Source organism: Vipera ursinii (genome assembly GCF_947247035.1).
Source record: "Vipera ursinii genome assembly, chromosome: 6".
Taxonomy (NCBI): Eukaryota; Metazoa; Chordata; class Lepidosauria; order Squamata; family Viperidae; genus Vipera; species Vipera ursinii.
In genome coordinates, this window is record NC_139515.1 from 53,816,971 (window position 1) to 53,836,162 (window position 19,192).

General features: G+C 42.3%; 2 protein-coding genes across 4 annotated transcripts in view; both read left to right on the forward strand.

Moving 5' to 3' along the window:
- Window positions 1-263: 263 nt before the first annotated feature.
- SOCS2 (suppressor of cytokine signaling 2) lies at window positions 264-7,357 on the forward strand. The gene is made up of 2 exons (XM_083365822.1): window positions 264-1,160; window positions 2,889-7,357. Exons 1-2 carry the CDS (start codon window positions 1,028-1,030, stop codon window positions 3,344-3,346), a joined length of 591 nt encoding a protein of 196 aa, XP_083221948.1. The 5' UTR covers window positions 264-1,027; the 3' UTR covers window positions 3,347-7,357.
- A 3,054-nt stretch (window positions 7,358-10,411) lies between these two features.
- The window catches only part of CRADD (CARD and death domain containing adaptor protein), a 56,093-nt gene continuing 47,312 nt past the window's right edge, over window positions 10,412-19,192 (forward strand). For all 3 annotated transcript variants that reach the window (XM_083365978.1, XM_083365977.1, XM_083365979.1), the window contains exons 1-2: window positions 10,412-10,590; window positions 11,363-11,661. In XM_083365978.1, the coding sequence (XP_083222104.1) occupies window positions 11,364-11,661 (298 nt within the window). In that variant the 5' untranslated portion in view covers window positions 10,412-10,590; window position 11,363. The remainder of the gene's footprint in view (window positions 10,591-11,362; window positions 11,662-19,192) is intronic.

Below are 19,192 nucleotides of genomic sequence, written 5' to 3' on the forward strand. Positions count from 1 at the left end.
CCCCCACCCCCCACCCCCGCACCGAGCAGTAGGTCGCTCAGCCTCCCTTTGAAATGGAAAAGCAGCGAAGACGGGGGCAACGCTCGCCTCGCCATTATGACTCCCAGTCATTGACATGCAACCGCGCCGCCCCACTTTCCGAGTTGTTTCGGTATCGGCGAGCGCCAGGGAGCAAATCTCTCGCCTGCCGGCCGCGGCTCTTCGCTCCTGTTTGCTTGGCGTCCACGCGTCGCGTGAATATTTCCTTCCGCGAGTTGGTAGGATAAGCTCTCTCGTAGGAGAGGATAACCTGAGCTGGCCGGCCCGGCGGCGGCTCGCCTGGCCTTTTTCTCGCTCTGAAAGCAGCTGATGCCGCGGTGGTCTCTTTCTTCTCCCACCCCCCGCCCCCACCCCCTCCTTTGAAACAAAAGCAGCGCAGGTTGCCGAAGGGAGCCTCCCCAACGGCCTCTCCGTTTAAAAAGCGCCGCGCTAAAGAAACCAGCATCCCGCCCTTCTGGGTTTTGCCGCCTTTGCTGGCGAGGCCGAAGGTAAGAAAGAGTTTGGCCGGGGTACACACGACTCTTCGCCTCCGGGCTGCCCCCCCCCCCCGATTATTTCCTAGACAGCAGCCGCTCTCTTGTGTGCAAAGAAAGGGAGGAGAAGGCGTGGACCTTGGAGGCAAGCCGGGAAGCCGTCCTCGAAATTCCCGGCCAGGTGGCGGCAGGGCGCTTTCCCGGCGGGTGCTGTTTTCCCCTCGTGTGCAATGGGGAAGTCAGGACGATAGGAAGGAGGCAGAGAAAAACGGACGCCCTTCAACCCACCCCACCCCCCAGCAACAAACGGGACGCCTTTCCGAGGGATGCTCCGTAAGTGAACGTCCGGAACGGCGGATTTCGACGGAGCCTCTCGCCGGGCCCTGGTTCTCCTCTCCTGCAGAGCCGCGGGTCCCTGCGGGCGGCGGTCAGATGGGCTGGGGCAGCGGCCAGGAGCTCTGGTAAGGGTCCGGCGCTCCGTGCTTTCTTCCTCACGCCGTGGTCTCTGCCCGCAAATGACCCTGCGCTCGGCCGAATCCTCGGATGGCGCCGACAGGGCTGGGGCCGAGTGGGAAGCTGGAAGAGCCGCGGCGGAACCTGCTGAAGGGGAGCGCCTGGACTCCGCCATGCGGGAGTTGAGATGCGCGGGTAAGCCAAGCGTGGGGAAGGGGAGCGTGGGAGTGGGCGCCGGTGGTTAGGTTGACCCGTGGGAGGAAAAACAAAATAGCTTTTCCCCCTCCCTGCGTGCAGTGTTCGTAGGAACTGCAGTGATTCTGCCGGGTAGCATCATCAGCGCTGATGGGGTTGTGGGGGTGAGGAAGAAGACCCCTCGACGTTAACCCCTTGAGAAGTGGAGCCCCCAAAAGCCGGCGCTCCGCAGAATCTGAAACGGGAGGACAAGGCTGCAGACACGACTCGAAAGGATCGGGCTTCGAGGGTGGAAAGACGGGGTGGCTGAGCCCAAATTATTCCTTAAAACTAATGCGTTTACCTCCCTGGAAACCTCTGCAGGGTTAGCTATTTTTCCACAGGTTATTCCGTGATGCTAGTTTTAAGTCTCTCGCTCGTTGCTTGCCTTTGGAAACTGCGTTGGGTTTTCAACTTTCCTTTAATGATCATTCCGAGTTAAAGTAAGAACTCTCAGGAAGCAGGCAGAATAATCCTGTCTGATGGAATACAATAATAGTTTAAGGTTCTGGGAATAAGAAGGAAGAAACAAGTCCTGTCGTTTCTCAGACCTGTGTGCTGGAGCACTGTGCTGCAATTTCAATCCATCTTGAATTTCCACATTTCAGATTAGCCAACGCAATTCGGTGTTCATTATCAGATGCATTGTATAATCCTGAACTTGTTCTTCCACTAGTAGTAGCGCCTCAGAATTTAGAGACTAGTAAAACGCAGGGCAGAATTAGGAGTAAATCTCAAATTACATAAGACTTCTAGGAAAGCATCTCTGTATTAATAAAAACAGGTCAATTTGTTTAGAATAGTGATCAGAAATTCTAATAAGAATTCTTTGAAAAATCTTTTAGCTTTATTCACCCTGGGCTTTTTATTTTACTTTTACTTTTTATGTTACACTTTTAAAAAGATGTCCCTTTTTCACTACAGTTTACCTATTTGGTCCTGTGTTTAGTTCTGAGACTAAATTGGTTACACTGCAAAGGCTATTACTTTTACCTATCACTACTGTATTATAGATAGCAAAAAATTATTCCAATTCTGCCAGGTGATCCTAGGAGTTGTATTTTAATGCATGTAGAGACAACCATCTCGGACAGGCTACTTCAGTTATTAAATGAAAGGTATATTCTCTCTTATTCTTTGGGATTAAGAGAAGGTGTTGATTTTAGGATCTAAATTTTGCCTTGTTCTAATCTCATGTTTCACATATCTGCACTGTATTTGATGGCTGAAGTGTTATAGGATTTTTTGTTGTTTATTTAGCAGCGCTTTTAACAAAACAAGGCTATTGAAAAATGGGCAGCCTTAAATCCTGCTGACAGCCATACAGCATTTTTGCAATACAACTAATTATATTGGTTCAGAAGTCAACCCTATGTAGTATAATGGTATTTATTCTTAAATAAATACATATCGTATTCTATTTGCAAGGTATCTTTTCTGGCCTTGTGGGGCTCATAATCAAAACAGAAAGTAAAAGTGAGAAACTGCATTAGTTATTCAAGGACACCCAGGAAGTAGTATTAGAATGTTAAGTGATTTGAATCATTTGAATGCATTTATTATGTTGACTTTTATCAAAATTCTCCAGTGCAGATAATTATGGGCACTGGACTATCCTTAGCATCCAATGGTATTCTGTCTAAAAATATGCTGAAGATTCTTAACTATTTTTGCTTTCTCTTCTATTAGGATGGTATTGGGGAAGCATGAGTGTTGCAGAAGCAAAGGAAAGATTACAAGAAACATCTGAAGGGACTTTCTTGGTCAGAGACAGCTCTCACTCAGAGTATTTACTTACTATTTCAGTCAAAACCTCTGTAGGTCCTACCAACTTACGAATAGAATTTCAGGATGGGAAATTCCGTCTGGATTCTGTTATCTGCATTCGATCAAGACTCCTGCAATTTGACAGTGTGGTTCAGCTAATTGAATATTATGTCCTTATGTGCAAGGATAGAAGAATGGTCTCTGAAATACCTTCCAATGGAACAGTCCATCTTTATTTGAACAAACCTCTCTATCATTCAACACTGTCTCTACAGCATCAGTGTAGAGTAGCAATAAACAGATATACAAGTAAAATCCAGGAACTTCCGTTACCAACAAGATTGAAGGAATTCTTAAAGGAATATCGATATCGGGTATAAGCATCTACTCAGCCTCATTTTAAGAAAACAGGTCCTGAATACAATTTATAAGAAATCAGAATCTTCAGCTGCATGAACGTATCGTGTAGGTCACTGTGAAAATGGTATGTTATTGTGTATGTTTGTGGGTTTTAGTAGAGGACTTGGATTTAGTGTTCACTGTTAAAACTTTGGTGCTCAGTAAGCTCCCTGATGCTATTAGAATTACAAACTGGGGGAAAATATGTTTCAGTGGGAACAAGTGCCTACAAGAGCATGTTTCATTGCTCTTTGATACCTATGCACTCACTTTGTTCTTAATATAAATGAGGCAGTACTGTATGGTTCTCTTACAGAGAGCCATCTTGTGAAATATTACTAAAATCCCGGTTCAAATGATGTGTCTGGGCTAAGGGGAGGATAGGCATCTGGATTTCAGCAGCAAATGGCTAACAACTCTGCATTTAGGTCACTGTAAATTTTTTATGAAGTTACAAAGGGAACATACATTTTGGGCAATAAATTTCCAGCTAGCATAAAAGACTGGCGTAGAAAAGGCTGGTGAGATTCACTGTCTGAAATTAGATCAGTCCTGATTGTTTTTTGCACATTATTAATTATAATTTACATATTAATAAATAGCAAGCTTTTATTTCCTAATATAGCACTCGAGTGTTTTCTTATTAAAAACTTATCTAACAGTTCTTCCTGCTTATGAATACATGAAACTTGTTTTTTTGTGCCTTCAAGTCCACGTTGACTTCACAATTGCCTAGACAAATCTTGCAGTTTTCTTGGCAAGATTTTTGGGAAATGGTTTGCCACTGCCTGCTTCCTAGGTCTGAGAGAGAGAGAGAGAGAGACAGACAGACTGAGCAATGGTCACCAATTGGCTTCTTGCCTAAAATGGAACTGGAATTTACGGTCTTCTGATTTCTAGCCTGATGCCTTAACCATTACATCATACTGGTGCTCTTATGAAAGCTACAGAGCAAATTTATCCATTTTTACTCAGAATATAACAAAGTTCTATTTGAACAGTCAAAATGGGAGTAGATTTCTAGGTAAGATATAAGGCAGTCAATCACACATGAGATCTGAACACACTGGGGAGCTGCAACAGTCTCCCTTACACACTTAGATCCCAAGACTACACAAGCCCCACCCGAAGCCTTCAGTAAATAGTAACTTTAATTTGAGAGAAAGGGGAGTATGGTGTACATGGGGAGTAACCATGTCAGCTGTATGTGTTTACAGTTTTTGTTTGGTCCTGATCCTGCAGAGCTAACACATCTCTGAAAGGCCAGAAGCAGCCCAGGCCTTGGAGAGGGTGTGTGTGTGTGTGTGTGGGAAACGGGTGGAATCAATCATTCCTGATTTTAAAATAATCAAAAAATTGATTAAAAATAAATCTTATTTCAAAGTAGGGGTGAAAAAGCAAAGGTCACATTATCACTGTTAAAGGGACTCAGTGAATATATTAGGGCAGAGGTCCCCAACCCCCAATCTGTGGACTGACACGGTCTGCAGCATGCCAGCAGCCAGTCCCTGCAAACAAGTGAAGCAGGCAGCATGCAAAACCACACCCCCTCCAGTCTGCAGGAAAAACTTTCTCCATGGAACCGGTCCCTGGTGCCCAAAAGGTCGGGAGCCACTGAATTAGGGTAAGGTACCACTATTAGTGTTACCACAGACTTTTTATTCTAGATCCCTAACTTCAGTAACAGGCTTCCCTTGAATGAGGCTTTATAAATATCTAGACTGCAGTCTTGCAGTTCTTTCAATTAAAAACAATAGGAAATAATGACTAACTACTACAATGTAGAATTTGTTAGTGTTCTTATTTTTTTGAAATGCAAGTAATTTTGCCTTTAAAAAAAAGATTATTCAAGCCAATAACTGTCCAATTTCAGACTGTATTCAGTAAATCAAATTGTAGTGCGCTTAGTCATAATGTGTTTCTGTGTTCAAATGGACTTTTCAAAATTGTACAAGCAATATTTGTCTACATCATTTCCAGAAGAGCAAAAATTATGGCACCAAGTGTATTCATACTGACATTTTAGCAGTTTAGTTTGATTATTTAGTGATAGGTAATAAAGTAGCTCTAAAAATCTAAAATTCCTCTCCTACACATTGTTTCAACACTTTTAATACTATCCAAGCTAATAGCCTCAACTACATCTTATGCCATAATCCCATATAATAATTATGCATTGTGCAAAAAAGGATTTTATTTATTCTGTGCTGGACTTGAATTTTAATAATATGAGTAAAGAAGAAAAGTATCTATTTTCTTTAATTCTTATATACCACTACACAAGTTCTCAACAGTTGGTGGATGCGGTCATAGAAACTTTTTGAAACTTAATTTTAAAGTTAAGTCTTTATTCTGTTTATTCAAATAAGAAATAAAACATCTGGGGATGCAAAGAGCCAGGTGCACATTAGGAGCTATATTTAGGTAGGGCTACAATGCTATTCATGTCTAGAAACAGACCATGCTCACATGATTATTTGCAAAACTATCTTGTGTAGATACTTTTGTTGCTGTGGGAGCAACAAAAATGGAGGCACCTAACATTGATGAAATGTTTCTTTTACATCTATTTTTTCATTGCTGTTTTTATATATTCAAATTAAATATGCTAAAATTATTTCACATGTTGGTGCACATTATATTTTCCTTGTGGGTGGCTGTGATAGGAAAATTAAGATGTCAGTACAATGAATGTGGGACCAATTTCCCCTCCCCCTTCTCTCACAAAGACATAAAGAATCCAAATAAAATAAATTAGTCCAGAGAGAGGGAGAGAGAGAAGTTGAAGTTGAAATAAGCCTCTATAGCATGCGTCATCTCTGGACCACCCATCGAACGCTGATTTGGCTCAGTGAGCTGCAGTGGAATTCTGGGAAACAGCGGATGGGTTGTTGGGATAGTGCAAGTGTCCTTTGGATTGCCCATTGATATAGCAATTTATTATCTCCTGATTGCAAAGTCTCCTGTTCCCAATCTTTTGAACTGCAATGTTGAATTAAAAGTGGAAGTCTATACCTCCACATATTCTTCCTTGATTTCTATAATGCTGGGATAAAATATTTTGTAGTCTTATTTTGGTAACAGTGAGTCAAAGGTACTGTGATAGCTCCAGCACATGAGGCTAACTGTCAAGCCATGTTAATCATTGGTGTACCATAATGTGTAGCCCTGCTCAATATGTAGATTCAACTGCTATGGCTGATTAGTGTTTTAAAATATTCTGGCTTAGTATTTGTATGAACTATCTAAGGTTATTTCTGTACTAGGTTGGTGTCATGCTGAAAACTTAAGCCTCATCTTTATTTTACTACCACTGAGAGAGTGTTGGATAAAATTAGATGTGTTTCTAAAGAGACACAGGCTTTGCTTTTGTCACCTTTGGGCTGGAATTGTGAATGGAAATCAGTTGCAATCTAAACTTAGCTCTAAACAGAGTATACTAGTGTGCATATTTTTTGCAAATTATGCACCAACATAATTTAGTTTATGTTATAATCCAAAGCAGGAGTGTCAAACTGCCGACCCACGGGCCATACGCGTCACAAGGAAATGGTGCCTACCCCATTGACAGCAATAGGGAAAAAGCTCCGATATGTCGCACGTCACATGACATCGCGAGTTTGACATGCCTGACCTAAAGAATGAAGGAACTCAGAAAACATGCTTAATATTATAATTCTTTTATTAAATCAAAAGCATTATCTTCTAACTCTAATGTTTCTTTAGAGGCTTTGAAACATTAAAGATGATCACCATTCAATATTTGGCATTCCCAATAGTTAAACTATCTCTTGACAGTAGATTAGTTATGGTAGAATTTTTCCTCCAATTTGAGGGAACAACTCTAAATATGTACTGATGAAGCAAATATAATTCATTGCCATAAAATATATTCTCATACAATGTATATAAAATCAATCTATAAATGCTTTCATGTATTATACTAAAATACGTTTTTGCTTAATTATGATTATTATGATTAAAAACAATTTACCTCGTAACACAGTGTGACATTGAATTCAATCTATTTTATTTCAATTCTAAGATATTGAGTAAATATCCATTATTATTTATTATGTAACTACATTAAAAGAGTCCTGAAAATTATTATATTTCAGTGCAGGAAGCAATACATCTTATTGTTCAATCAACTTATACATATTTCACATTATGCATAAATACTGATGAATAATTATTTCAGTTGTTGTACCTCTTGTGAAAATGCTTTTAACCTGTTCTGTTAGATAAAGTACCATATTAAAATACTTTAAAAAACTAGAAAAAAATACCTTCTGGAACTCCTGGATCCACTGGGTTCTAGATCCATTGGGTCCAATGGAAAATTCTAGAAACTGTCACCTATGGAAAGGTCCAGGACATTCATGACTTAAAGTGCACCAATGAAATGATTTTACCAAGCCAAAGGAAAAATGTCACTATCTTCCATCTTCAGAAAATGTCTCCTCTTCTCTGAAGTGACAAGTAGTCGCTATCTAGGTGCATGGGGTCACAATTACTTGCAATAAACCTACAGTGGTCATGGAGGCCGTTTACTAATAAAAATTATTGCAGTTCCATCTTCCAGGGCATGGAGATTGAAGTACTGGATACCTTAACAGTATCCAGGAGCTTCTATAAGGCTATTGCTATTGCTATACCATCAGCAACCTTAGCTTGTCTCTGTAGAACAATTCTTCAGACATTCATACACAATTACCTCTGGAGCAGTTTTCATCACTGCTAAAGTCTCATGCATGACCATGGCAATCCATTCTCATTGGCCTTGCCATCTCTGCTGCAACACTTGAACTGGTTATATATTCACTTGGGCTACACTCCTGTTACTGCTCAGCCATGTCTCAGGTGTGCATGCTCATCTACTACCAAACCAGAGATAGATGCAATCTTATTGCTCACAGAGATGGCTTTATTAGTAGAAGCCAGAAAGCCTAACAAATTGGCCACCTATACCTAGGCTTGGATCAAACAGCTTACAAATAGGGTCTGTAGTATAGGTATACAAACTTTTGGGTTGTCTTGGTCACACTGAGAGAAGACCACATATAAAATCAGGCCTTTTTTTCTCATTGAACGCTCAGAACGGAGTTCCGGCACCTTTTTTGGATGGAACCTTGTAGGGTAGGTAAGGCGGGTTGTATGACGTGTGAGTTCCGGCACCTTTTTCTATTACAAAAAAAGCACTGTATAAAATATATGATATAGTTAATGTATATAAATAACAAACTTCCTTTTTATGATCATGGGGCTGCATGCAGTCCACGGGCTGCAGGTTGGACACATCTGGTCTACATCAACAATGCAAACCCACTATCTCTTGCAATATATTCCCTTGCCCATCCTGGTGCTAAATTGAGTCCTCATTATATTTTGACCAGAGGCCAACAGTGGTTCCAACCATCACATACTTCACCAGCCTTTGCCACCATATGCAAGTCATTACTGTGGACCATGCCTGGTCAGATTCATTCAACTACTTACAGAACACATTTCAATAAGCCAATTATTGCCACAAATTACATAACAGTCCCTCCACTGACAAATCCAAACTATACTCCTTCCTTTCCTGGGACCTTCCAGATAATAGTATGCTAGATTCCCCTGATCCCCCACAGATCTCTCATTCAATCGTCTCCTGGTCTCGTCAAGAAAATGTACTCAGCCTGGTTAGATCTTCAGCTTGTCTCATCTTCCCTAGCAGACTCAAAACTTCTGGCCCACTTAAATTGGGCATCACTGAGCAGTGTCATCCTTGGAAACATACTATCCTCTCTTGCTCCATCAAGTTGGCAAATGCTTCCTCCTGTGCCTTCTTCAAAATGATTCCACTCATCCTGTCAGAACACCTTGAAAGATCCTATTCAAAACCCTACTCCCTCATGGATAAGTAGACTTTATAGCACTGACCTTTGGAACATCTTATCCTGAGAGCTGATCCTGACCAGATGGTATTTTGCAATGATATGAAAACTGTTTGATGCTGCCAAACTTTTAAAGCTTAATTCTGCAAGTTACTTCTTGAGTATCATTTACAGTATATGTTGAAGGTATGTTATTTTATTCTGTTGGGGAGGAGGGAAATTGTGATGTTTTATTGTTACATTTTTGCATATTGGTGGTATGGAGAATGCAAAGATACTGTTAATATATAAATCATAAAATCATTATATGCTTTGTTAATGGTTTATTTCTTAAGAGAGTTCTCCTTAACAATGAAGTTAATTTCTGGTTTTAAGAACCTGGCCAAATCATGATCCATTCTATTCTTGTAACCTTTCTAACTAGAAAACTGAATTTGATATCTTGAATAATACTTCTAAAGCTTCAGTTTGGAGTCACAAGTACACTTCTCACAAATGACTGCAGCCCATTATATCAACTGTTAGAAGAAAACATAATTTTAGTAATAACCAGTGTAATGTGTATGGTATGGCCACACCTTAGTAGTGACCAGTGACTTGATTCTTCTTGAATTGCCATTAACTCGATAACCACGACAACAAAGCATGCAAAATTACTTTACTGCCATCTAGTTGTCATCCTAATTGTTGCACCACAATATTTCAGCCCTACATTCTTCTGGATTTATTCATATATTAATACTGATTTATCAATATAATATTTCACCAATAAATATCAGAAAAATAAATCTCATTTCAGATGCATGGTAATTGTAGAGAACTTCGGGAGGGCAGCAGCAGAAACCCTTTTTCCAATCTGAAGAAAGATAAAAACAATTTCCAGCTTCTCCCGAGGATCACGCAATTACAATTCGTAGCATAGTCCACGGAATTCTGGGAATTGTAGTTTCGACATATTTAGATTCCAGGCTTGTAGCACGTTTTTGGTCGTAATATGGTTTTGAAATAAGCTTCTGTTCCTTTTCAACTTTTACGAGCAGCCCAGGCATCTAATCACAGAAACAACCTTTCCAATTTCAGATTGCTCCACTCTTTCCTCTAAGTCTAAGAAGCTTACATTCTGTTTTATAGGCGAAGGGCAAAATGGCGGCAAAATGATGCAAGAACTTCCGACTCGAATCGTCGCGCAAGTTTGGTTTAAGCGCCCGCCTTTCATCGAGGTCTCTCGCTTGTAAGAAATGCGGGAAAGGAGCACTTCCTGTTTAGCGATTTTCTCTCCAAGAAAAATGGTGCAGGGGGAGCCCCATTACGCCTGGAGTTAATAAATAACATTTCCGCCTCGTTTTGTAAGTATTTTAAAGGAACAGCTTTTTTGTTTTTTTTATTGTGCTGATTATATAATTCCCAAAGGGGAGTTTTCAGAGCAGTCCGATTATTTTCTTAGGCTTTATATAAACCTTCTGCGACTTCATTTCTTTGCAGTTTTTCTTTCTGGGACAATGTTCTGCAGTTTTTACTTTAAAAATGTTATTACTTTAAAGAATTACATTTTGCAAGTAATGGCTTTCAGTTGTAAAGAGACTATTGCTGCATGCAAAAATTTTTAGAGAACGAATAGCGTTGTCTGAAAGCTACTTATATGATCGTCCAAAATAAAATGATATGAGCTAACTGGTTCTTAAATTGGGTGCTGGATATAGGGTCTAAAAATACAATTAAGAGAAAATGAAACCTGGAATTCTTCTCACTTTGTTAATGGAAGGGTTTGTGGGCAAAATCCCAATATGTTATCCTGGAGTTCATGAAAAAAAGATAAATCATGATTTATTTATTCAATTTGCATGGCCTGCCATCTCATCTGTGTGTCTCAAAAAAAGTTAAAAACAATCCAATAAAAACAAATTAAAAATCAATATAAATACATACATACTTAAAAAGAAAAAATGCTATAAGAAATGTAAATATGTTGAACTTCTTGCCTGATTACCCAGACCATTTAAATAGTCAGATCTGGCTCTCTCGCGCTCTCTCTCTCTCTCACACACACACACTTTACAAATGCATATTGATAAGATTCAGACTTCAAAGTTGGCCACTTACGTATTTTTTTTTCCTTAGGATGGATGCCAGAGACAAGCAGGTTCTGCGCTCCTTGCGCCTTGAGCTGTGTGCAGAGCTGTTGGTTGAGGGCCTTATCATTCAATATCTCTATCAAGAAGAAATTCTAACAGACAATCATGTGCAAGAAATAAGGGCCCAAGTTACTAATCAACGGAAAACTTTGGTGCTTCTTGACATCCTTCCAACAAGAGGGCCTAAGGCATTTGAAGCGTTTCTAGAATCCTTACAAGAATTTCCATGGGTGAAAGAAAAACTTGAATCAAAGCGCAATGAAGTTATGCTATTGCCTCCTGCAGGTAAGATTTGTTTAAGTAATTAGTAGTTTGAGAATGTAGTTCTTACTATTAATTAAAAAAATTACATTAGAATTAACGTCAGGTTATTTTTTTAAAAAAAATGCACAAGTAGTAACAGTGCTGATTTAATATCTGGTATCTTACCTTCTCCCCCCCAAACATGTTCAAGGTCTGCAACAAAAATTGTTCCTGATAAAATGTTCTTGAGATCCAACATTGCCATGTTAGCTGTGCCTATCAATAACTACTTAAAGAAACCATCTCAGTTGTACACTCATGTGGTAGTTGCATGGTCCTAGGGAATATTATGTGTGTTGAGTTAGAGAGATGATAAAGAAATGGTAAGGTTGCCGCTTTAATTCAAACATGCACTTTCTTTGGACCATACAATTAGCAAAAAAGCATAACTTATTTAAGGATCTAGTGATAGGTACAGTAATCATAGCCACACCATTTATGAAGCCTCTTTCCTGCTTTGGATGCAATTTGAACAATTCTAATATGTACTGGTTTGGTCCACAGTAATTATGCATCTTTCAATGATGAATTTGAAAGGAGTTTTATGGTCCTTTATTTAATTTCTGCCTTGCAAATACTTTAATCTTGAGTGTACATATTTTGAGTGATAAATTCCATAAGCCATGAATCTAGTTTACGTACATGTCTTTCAGCAGAACAGGTCACCCACTTGGAATTTTATTAAGTGGACTGCTATATGGATATTGTCTGTAGAGTTGTGGTGGTCTAAAATGAGTTGGTGAGACTTTGTCTTTGCTGACATTTGTACAAGTCCTTGATGGTGAACGCCTCAAGTAGTGCCAGGTTCACTCAGATCTTCTGAGTGAAAAGTTAGCAAGAGTTATTAGGAGATTCTGGATCAGTAGAGACAGGAATCGGAGGCCTTGAATTAATAATAGCTGTGACTTTAGTCAAAAGGGTACTCAAAACATCATAACTGAGCTGAGCGTACCTCTGTTTGACACCATAGAGACCAGGATACAGTGGGCAACACCACTCAGACACTTTGAGGTCCCCTCTTCCTTTTCATATCTACAACATTGGTTTGATACTCCCTTACAAATTTTTGGCAGTTTAGTCAGTATCATATATACTATTAGTATATCATTTTATAGAAGTTCTCTCTTAAATAATGTTAATTTAACACCAGTTTCTCACATTTTCTTCCATATATTCATGTTGTCAACCAAAGTTTACAGCTTGTAAAATTTTAATACAGTGCTGACTAGATATACTAATTGCATTTTGTTCACTCCTGTGTGGTTTTGCATTATAGTTGGCCATCGATCGTGATAGTTTTTGTAAATGGTTAGGAGATAACAGCATTCTTTGATTTCTTTCTTTGGTGAGCCAGATTCTGCATATCCATTCTCAAATATATTTTCCATGAACTACCTTGTACAGGGATTACATTTAGAAATTCCTTCCTTCTTATTGATTCTCTTGTTCTATGGATGCTGTAGTAGAGCAGCATCCCCCAACCTTTTTTGCACCAGGGACCAGTTTCCAGGAAAACATTTTTGTTTCCACAGACCAGTGGCGGTAGGGATGTGTGGTTTCACACACTAGATTCCATGCATGCACAGATGAAGCTTCACTCGCTTCTGCGGCCCAGTTCCTAACAGGCTGTGGAACAGTAGTGGCCCGGAGTCCAGGGTTTGGGGGGCCCTGCTGTAAGGCAGAAGTTTTTAACTTGGACCATGGAGATTTCAAGGGGTCTGTAATCTTGGATGGGGGAAAATTATATTCATTAAGCTCAAACTAATAGTCTTGTTATTGGTTTAATGGCTTAATAAAAAAAAACCTCATATTACATTTTTTATTTTTAGTTATTTTGGTTATTTGAGCATAGTTGGTTTCCCTAATTGATCTCCAATAGCTATACAGTCCATGTATTTTGTTTTAGATAAGTTTCTCTGTAGGTTTCAGCAGAGTCTCAAAGCACAAAAAGGTTAAGGAGCTCTATTGTAGAGAATGATTCTTCAACCTTGAGAGAAGCTATTGCAGGTGCAAGGTATGGTATGGCAGAACTGCAGGGATATTTTCAGGATTTGGAGAGAGTATCAAGAAATACACATGAGATGCTCCATAGATCATAACAGAGTTTACCATTTTAAAAAACACAAAACAATGTGAAACAAGCTAATCTTTAGACAAGATATTACGGGTGAGAGACAGTTGAGGGCATGCTTTTTTTCTTGCATAGATTCAGATTCCATAAACAAGTTTTATGTACAGGGAGTGCAGAATTATTAGGCAAATGAGTATTTTGACCACATCATCCTCTTTATGCATGTTGTCTTACTCCAAGCTGTATAGGCTCGAAAGCCTACTACCAATTAAGCATATTAGGTGATGTGCATCTCTGTAATGAGAAGGGGTGTGGTCTAATGACATCAACACCCTGTATCAGGTGTGCATAATTATTAGGCAACTTCCTTTCCTTTGGCAAAATGGGTCAAAAGAAGGACTTGACAGGCTCAGAAAAGTCAAAAATAGTGAGATATCTTGCAGAGGGATGCAGCACTCTTAAAATTGCAAAGCTTCTGAAGCGTGATCATCGAACAATCAAGCGTTTCATTCAAAATAGTCAACAGGGTCGCAAGAAGCGTGTGGAGAAACCAAGGCGCAAAATAACTGCCCATGAACTGAGAAAAGTCAAGCGTGCAGCTGCCAAGATGCCACTTGCCACCAGTTTGGCCATATTTCAGAGCTGCAACATCACTGGAGTGCCCAAAAGCACAAGGTGTGCAATACTCAGAGACATGGCCAAGGTAAGAAAGGCTGAAAGACGACCACCACTGAACAAGACACACAAGCTGAAACGTCAAGACTGGGCCAAGAAATATCTCAAGACTGATTTTTCTAAGGTTTTATGGACTGATGAAATGAGAGTGAGTCTTGATGGGCCAGATGGATGGGCCCGTGGCTGGATTGGTAAAGAGCAGAGAGCTCCAGTCCGACTCAGACGCCAGCAAGGTGGAGGTGGAGTACTGGTTTGGGCTGGTATCATCAAAGATGAGCTTGTGGGGCCTTTTCGGGTTGAGGATGGAGTCAAGCTCAACTCCCAGTCCTACTGCCAGTTTCTGGAAGACACCTTCTTCAAGCAGTGGTACAGGAAGAAGTCTGCATCCTTCAAGAAAAACATGATTTTCATGCAGGACAATGCTCCATCACACGCGTCCAAGTACTCCACAGCGTGGCTGGCAAGAAAGGGTATAAAAGCAGGAAATCTAATGACATGGCCTCCTTGTTCACCTGATCTGAACCCCATTGAGAACCTGTGGTCCATCATCAAATGTGAGATTTACAAGGAGGGAAAACAGTACACCTCTCTGAACAGTGTCTGGGAGGCTGTGGTTGCTGCTGCACGCAATGTTGATGGTGAACAGATCAAAACACTGACAGAATCCATGGATGGCAGGCTTTTGAGTGTCCTTGCAAAGAAAGGTGGCTATATTGGTCACTGATTTGTTTTTGTTATGTTTTTGAATGTCAGAAATGTATATTTGTGAATGTTGAGATGTTATATTGGTTTCACTGGTAAAAATAAATAATTGAAATGGGTATATATTTGTTTTTTGTTAAGTTGCCTAATAATTATGCACAGTAATAGTCACCTGCACACACAGATATCCCCCTAAAATAGCTATAACTAAAAACAAACTAAAAACTACTTCCAAAAATATTCAGCTTTGATATTAATGAGTTTTTTGGGTTCATTGAGAACATGGTTGTTGTTCAATAATAAAATTAATCCTCAAAAATACAACTTGCCTAATAATTCTGCACTCCCTGTACTTGGCAATGAATTTTTACAGTGTAGGGGAATTCTGGCTTTGTAAGCCATGCTATCTGTGTCTATACACATTGTTCTGCATGTTCTGACCTTGCAATGTGGTTTGTACAATTCTGCTTAGTGCCTCTTTGTTTTTACCGAGACCAGGGTTGTGGCAGGGGGAAGGAAGCCTCGATGTTGTTTCCCCCCTCCCCCTCTGCCACTCGGCGAGTTCGGCTCTGTGAGTGCAGTGGACCTGGTCCTGCTGGCGCTGCGGCTGTGGGGTCTGCTGTTGTTGCTGCTTTCCCTGCCGCTGCGGAGGCTGCTGCTGCCCTTGTTGCTCTGCTTGAATCTTGTTGTTTTGGGTCCATCGCCATTGTTATCAGGCCGCCTCCCCCTTTTTTAGACTTATCATCACCTGTTACGGCTCTTGCTGCTGCCGCCGTAGACTACTCCACTCTTACCACGATTATGGCTCTGGGACCTGCCACATGTCGACTGAATTTTCCATTGACTCCATCTGCTGGCACCCTTCATTGTCCGATGCTACCGCCTTCCTTTGTATGCCAGCGTACAATTTTAGAGAACTTTACTCGCGGCGAGATTCCCCCCTCTCGTAGGAACGCCCATCTGTCCTACATAAGAACTTCCTTGATGACGGGTTGTGGGACCCTGAGAGATGGCATGCTTCAAAGAGGAGGCTGAGGGGATTTTTATTAATTTTTTAATATAAAATTTTAAGGGGACCTGGGAGGGGGGAAGGCCTTGGGGATCCGGAACGAACTTGGGGGAGTTTGACCCGGACAGCAGTCCAGACCATCGGACGGTTGTGGGGGGGGAATAGGGGTTTGGGGGTAGACTCAGCTCCGAGTGCGGAGGGTCTCCCTATCTTGACGGTGATTGGGAGGGGCAGAGAGTGTGGGGGCAGAGGGCTTTATTGTTATCGGGGAACGGTCTACCGCTGTCTTCAAGTGGTTGCCTGTTCCCGCCCTTGTTGCTCTTCTTGCTTCCCCAGGGGCATAGGATTGCAGAACCCTGGGCTCAGGTTGGTTTATTTCAATGCCAGGTCCGTGGTGAACAAGGCTCTCCTCATACATGATCTTGTTGAGGAGGAGAACGCGGACCTGGCTTGCATCACGGAGACCTGACTGGGCCAAGAGGGAGGTGTCCCCCTCTCGGAGTTATGCCCACCAGGCTTCTGGGTGCTTCACCAGCCATGGACCCAGGGCAGGGGTGTGGGGGGGTGGCGGTTATTATTAGGGAGAGTCTTTGTCCACGAGTGGCCACTGTCCCTCAGATAGGCGGGTGTGAATCTCTCCTTTTGAAGTTGGGTCCTGGCGTTCAGTTGGGCCTATTGATTACGTACCTGTCTCCCAGCTGTGTATCATTGGCCCTAGCCAAGCTCCTCGACGTCTTGCCTGGGTTGGCGATTGAGTTCCCCAGGCTTATAGTTCTGGGGGATTTCAATTTGCCTTCCGTGGGTGAGGCATCTGAGTTGGCTCGGGAGTTCATGGCTTCCATGACGGCCATGGACCTGACTCAAATAATTCAGGACCCGACTCATAATGGAGGTCACACACTCGACCTGGTTTTTATCTCTGGGCAGTGGATTAATGATCTGGGTAGGGGTGATTTAACCATCCATCCCCTGTCATGGTCCGATCATATTCTTCTCCGGCTAGACTTTCAGTACGCTACCCCCCGCCGCTGGGAGGCGGAACTGACCAGGTGGTTCCGCCCCAGGCGCCTGATGGACCCTGAGAAGTTCCGGACAGAGCTTGGGACATTTCCTGCTTCCCTTGCCCACGGCTCTGCCGAGGCCCTAGTGGCAGCCTGGGAGAGGGCGGCTGCTGGGGCCTTGGATCGAGTTGTGCCTTTGCAGCCTCTGAACCCGGCGTGGATCCTGGGTGGCCCCCTGGTTTACCAAGGGACTCAGAGAGATGAAGCGCCGGAAAAGATGCCTAGAGAGTCGTTGGAGGTCCAGCAGATCCGAATCTGACCGAACACAGTTGAGAACTTATCTTAAGTCTTACCTAGTGGCAATGGAAGCGGCAAAGCGTGCTGACTTTTCCGCTCTCATCGCGTCTGCAGATAACCGCCCAGCCTCCCTGTTTAGAGTGACCCGCTCACTGCTTAATCAGCGACCGAGGGATGACCCCTTGCAGGGTAGGGCTGAGGAATTTGTACAGTATCTGCAGGACAAAATCGCTCAGATCCGGTCTGGTTTGGACTCCGACTGGGTGGAATCCGGCGGAGTGGAAGGGGCAGGTCTTGGTTATACCATCTGGGGTGAGTTTGACCCTGTATCTTTGGATGATGTGGACAGGATTATGCGCAGACTGAGCGCTACAACCTGTTTACTAGACCCATATCCCTCCTGGCTAGTTTCGGCTGCCGAGGAGGTGACGGGGCTGGCTCCAGGCAGTTGTCAACGCTTCATTGACAGAGGGTGTCTTCCCCTCTGCCTTAAAAGAGGCGGTGGTGAGGCCCCTCCTCAAGAAGCCTGCCTTGGATCTGGCCTCGTTGAATAACTATCGTCCTGTCTCCAACCTTCGCTTTGTAGCAAAGGTTGTTGAGAGTGTTGTGGCGCGTCAGCTTCCACAATTCCTGGATGAAGCGCACTATCTGGACCCGTACCAGTCCGGTTTCAGACCTGGTTACAGCACGGAAACGGCATTGGTCGCACTGGTAGATGATCTCTGGCGGGCCCGGGACAGGAGCTGTTCCTCTGTCCTGGTCCTACTTCACCTCTCAGTGGCTTTTGATACCATCGACCATGGTATCTTGTTGCGACAGCTCGAGGGGTTGGGAGTGGGAGGCACTGTTTTACGGTGGTTCTCCTCCTACCTCTCGGGCCATTTGCAGTTTGTAATGGCAGGGGGGCAGAGATCCACCCCGAGGCCCCTTTCTTGTGGGGTGCCTCAGGGGATGGTTCTCTCCCCCCTCCTGTTTAACATCTATATCAAGCCGCTGGGTGAGATCATTCGTGGTTTTGGGGTGAGGGATGCAGTGGCTCAGTGGGTTAGGACGCTGAGCTTGTCGATCAGAAGGTCGGCAGTTTCGTGGGTCGAATCCCAAGTGCCGCGTAACAGAGTGAGCGCCTGTTACTCGTCCCAGCTTCTGCCAACCTAGCAGTTCGAAAGCACGTAAAAATGCAAGTAGAAAAATAGGGACCATTACAGTGGGAAGGTAACAGTGTTCCGTGCGCCTTTGGCGTCTAGTCATGCCGGCCACATGACCACGGAGACGTCCTCGGACAAGCGCTGGCTCTTCGGCTTTGAAATGGAGATGAGCACCGGCCCCTAGAGTTGGAAACGACTAGCACACATGTCCGGGGGAAATTTTACCTTTACCTTTACATTTCAACTATGAGATTGGGTAGTTCCCTGCATTGTATACTTGGCTAAACAATAAAAGCAACAGAAAAGAATGTATGATGCTCATAAACATCTTGATTTCAGGTTAACAAGTAGGCTTCAGATTCAGAAGACTCCAGTTATCAACAAAAGAAGATTTCTAAGCAATTTCACCTCTGTTTGATCCATCTAGTGGATACATTTACCATGTCACCATAAAAAGCAGTTTCAAACTGTAAACTTGAATGCATTTGGGTCAATATAAAAGGGAGAAAAAATGACATTGCCAGAGGTGTATACTATAGGCCACCCAACCAAACAGAGGAAATAGATGAACTTTTTGCTAGTCAGCTAACTAAGGTATGTAGGAAGCACATCA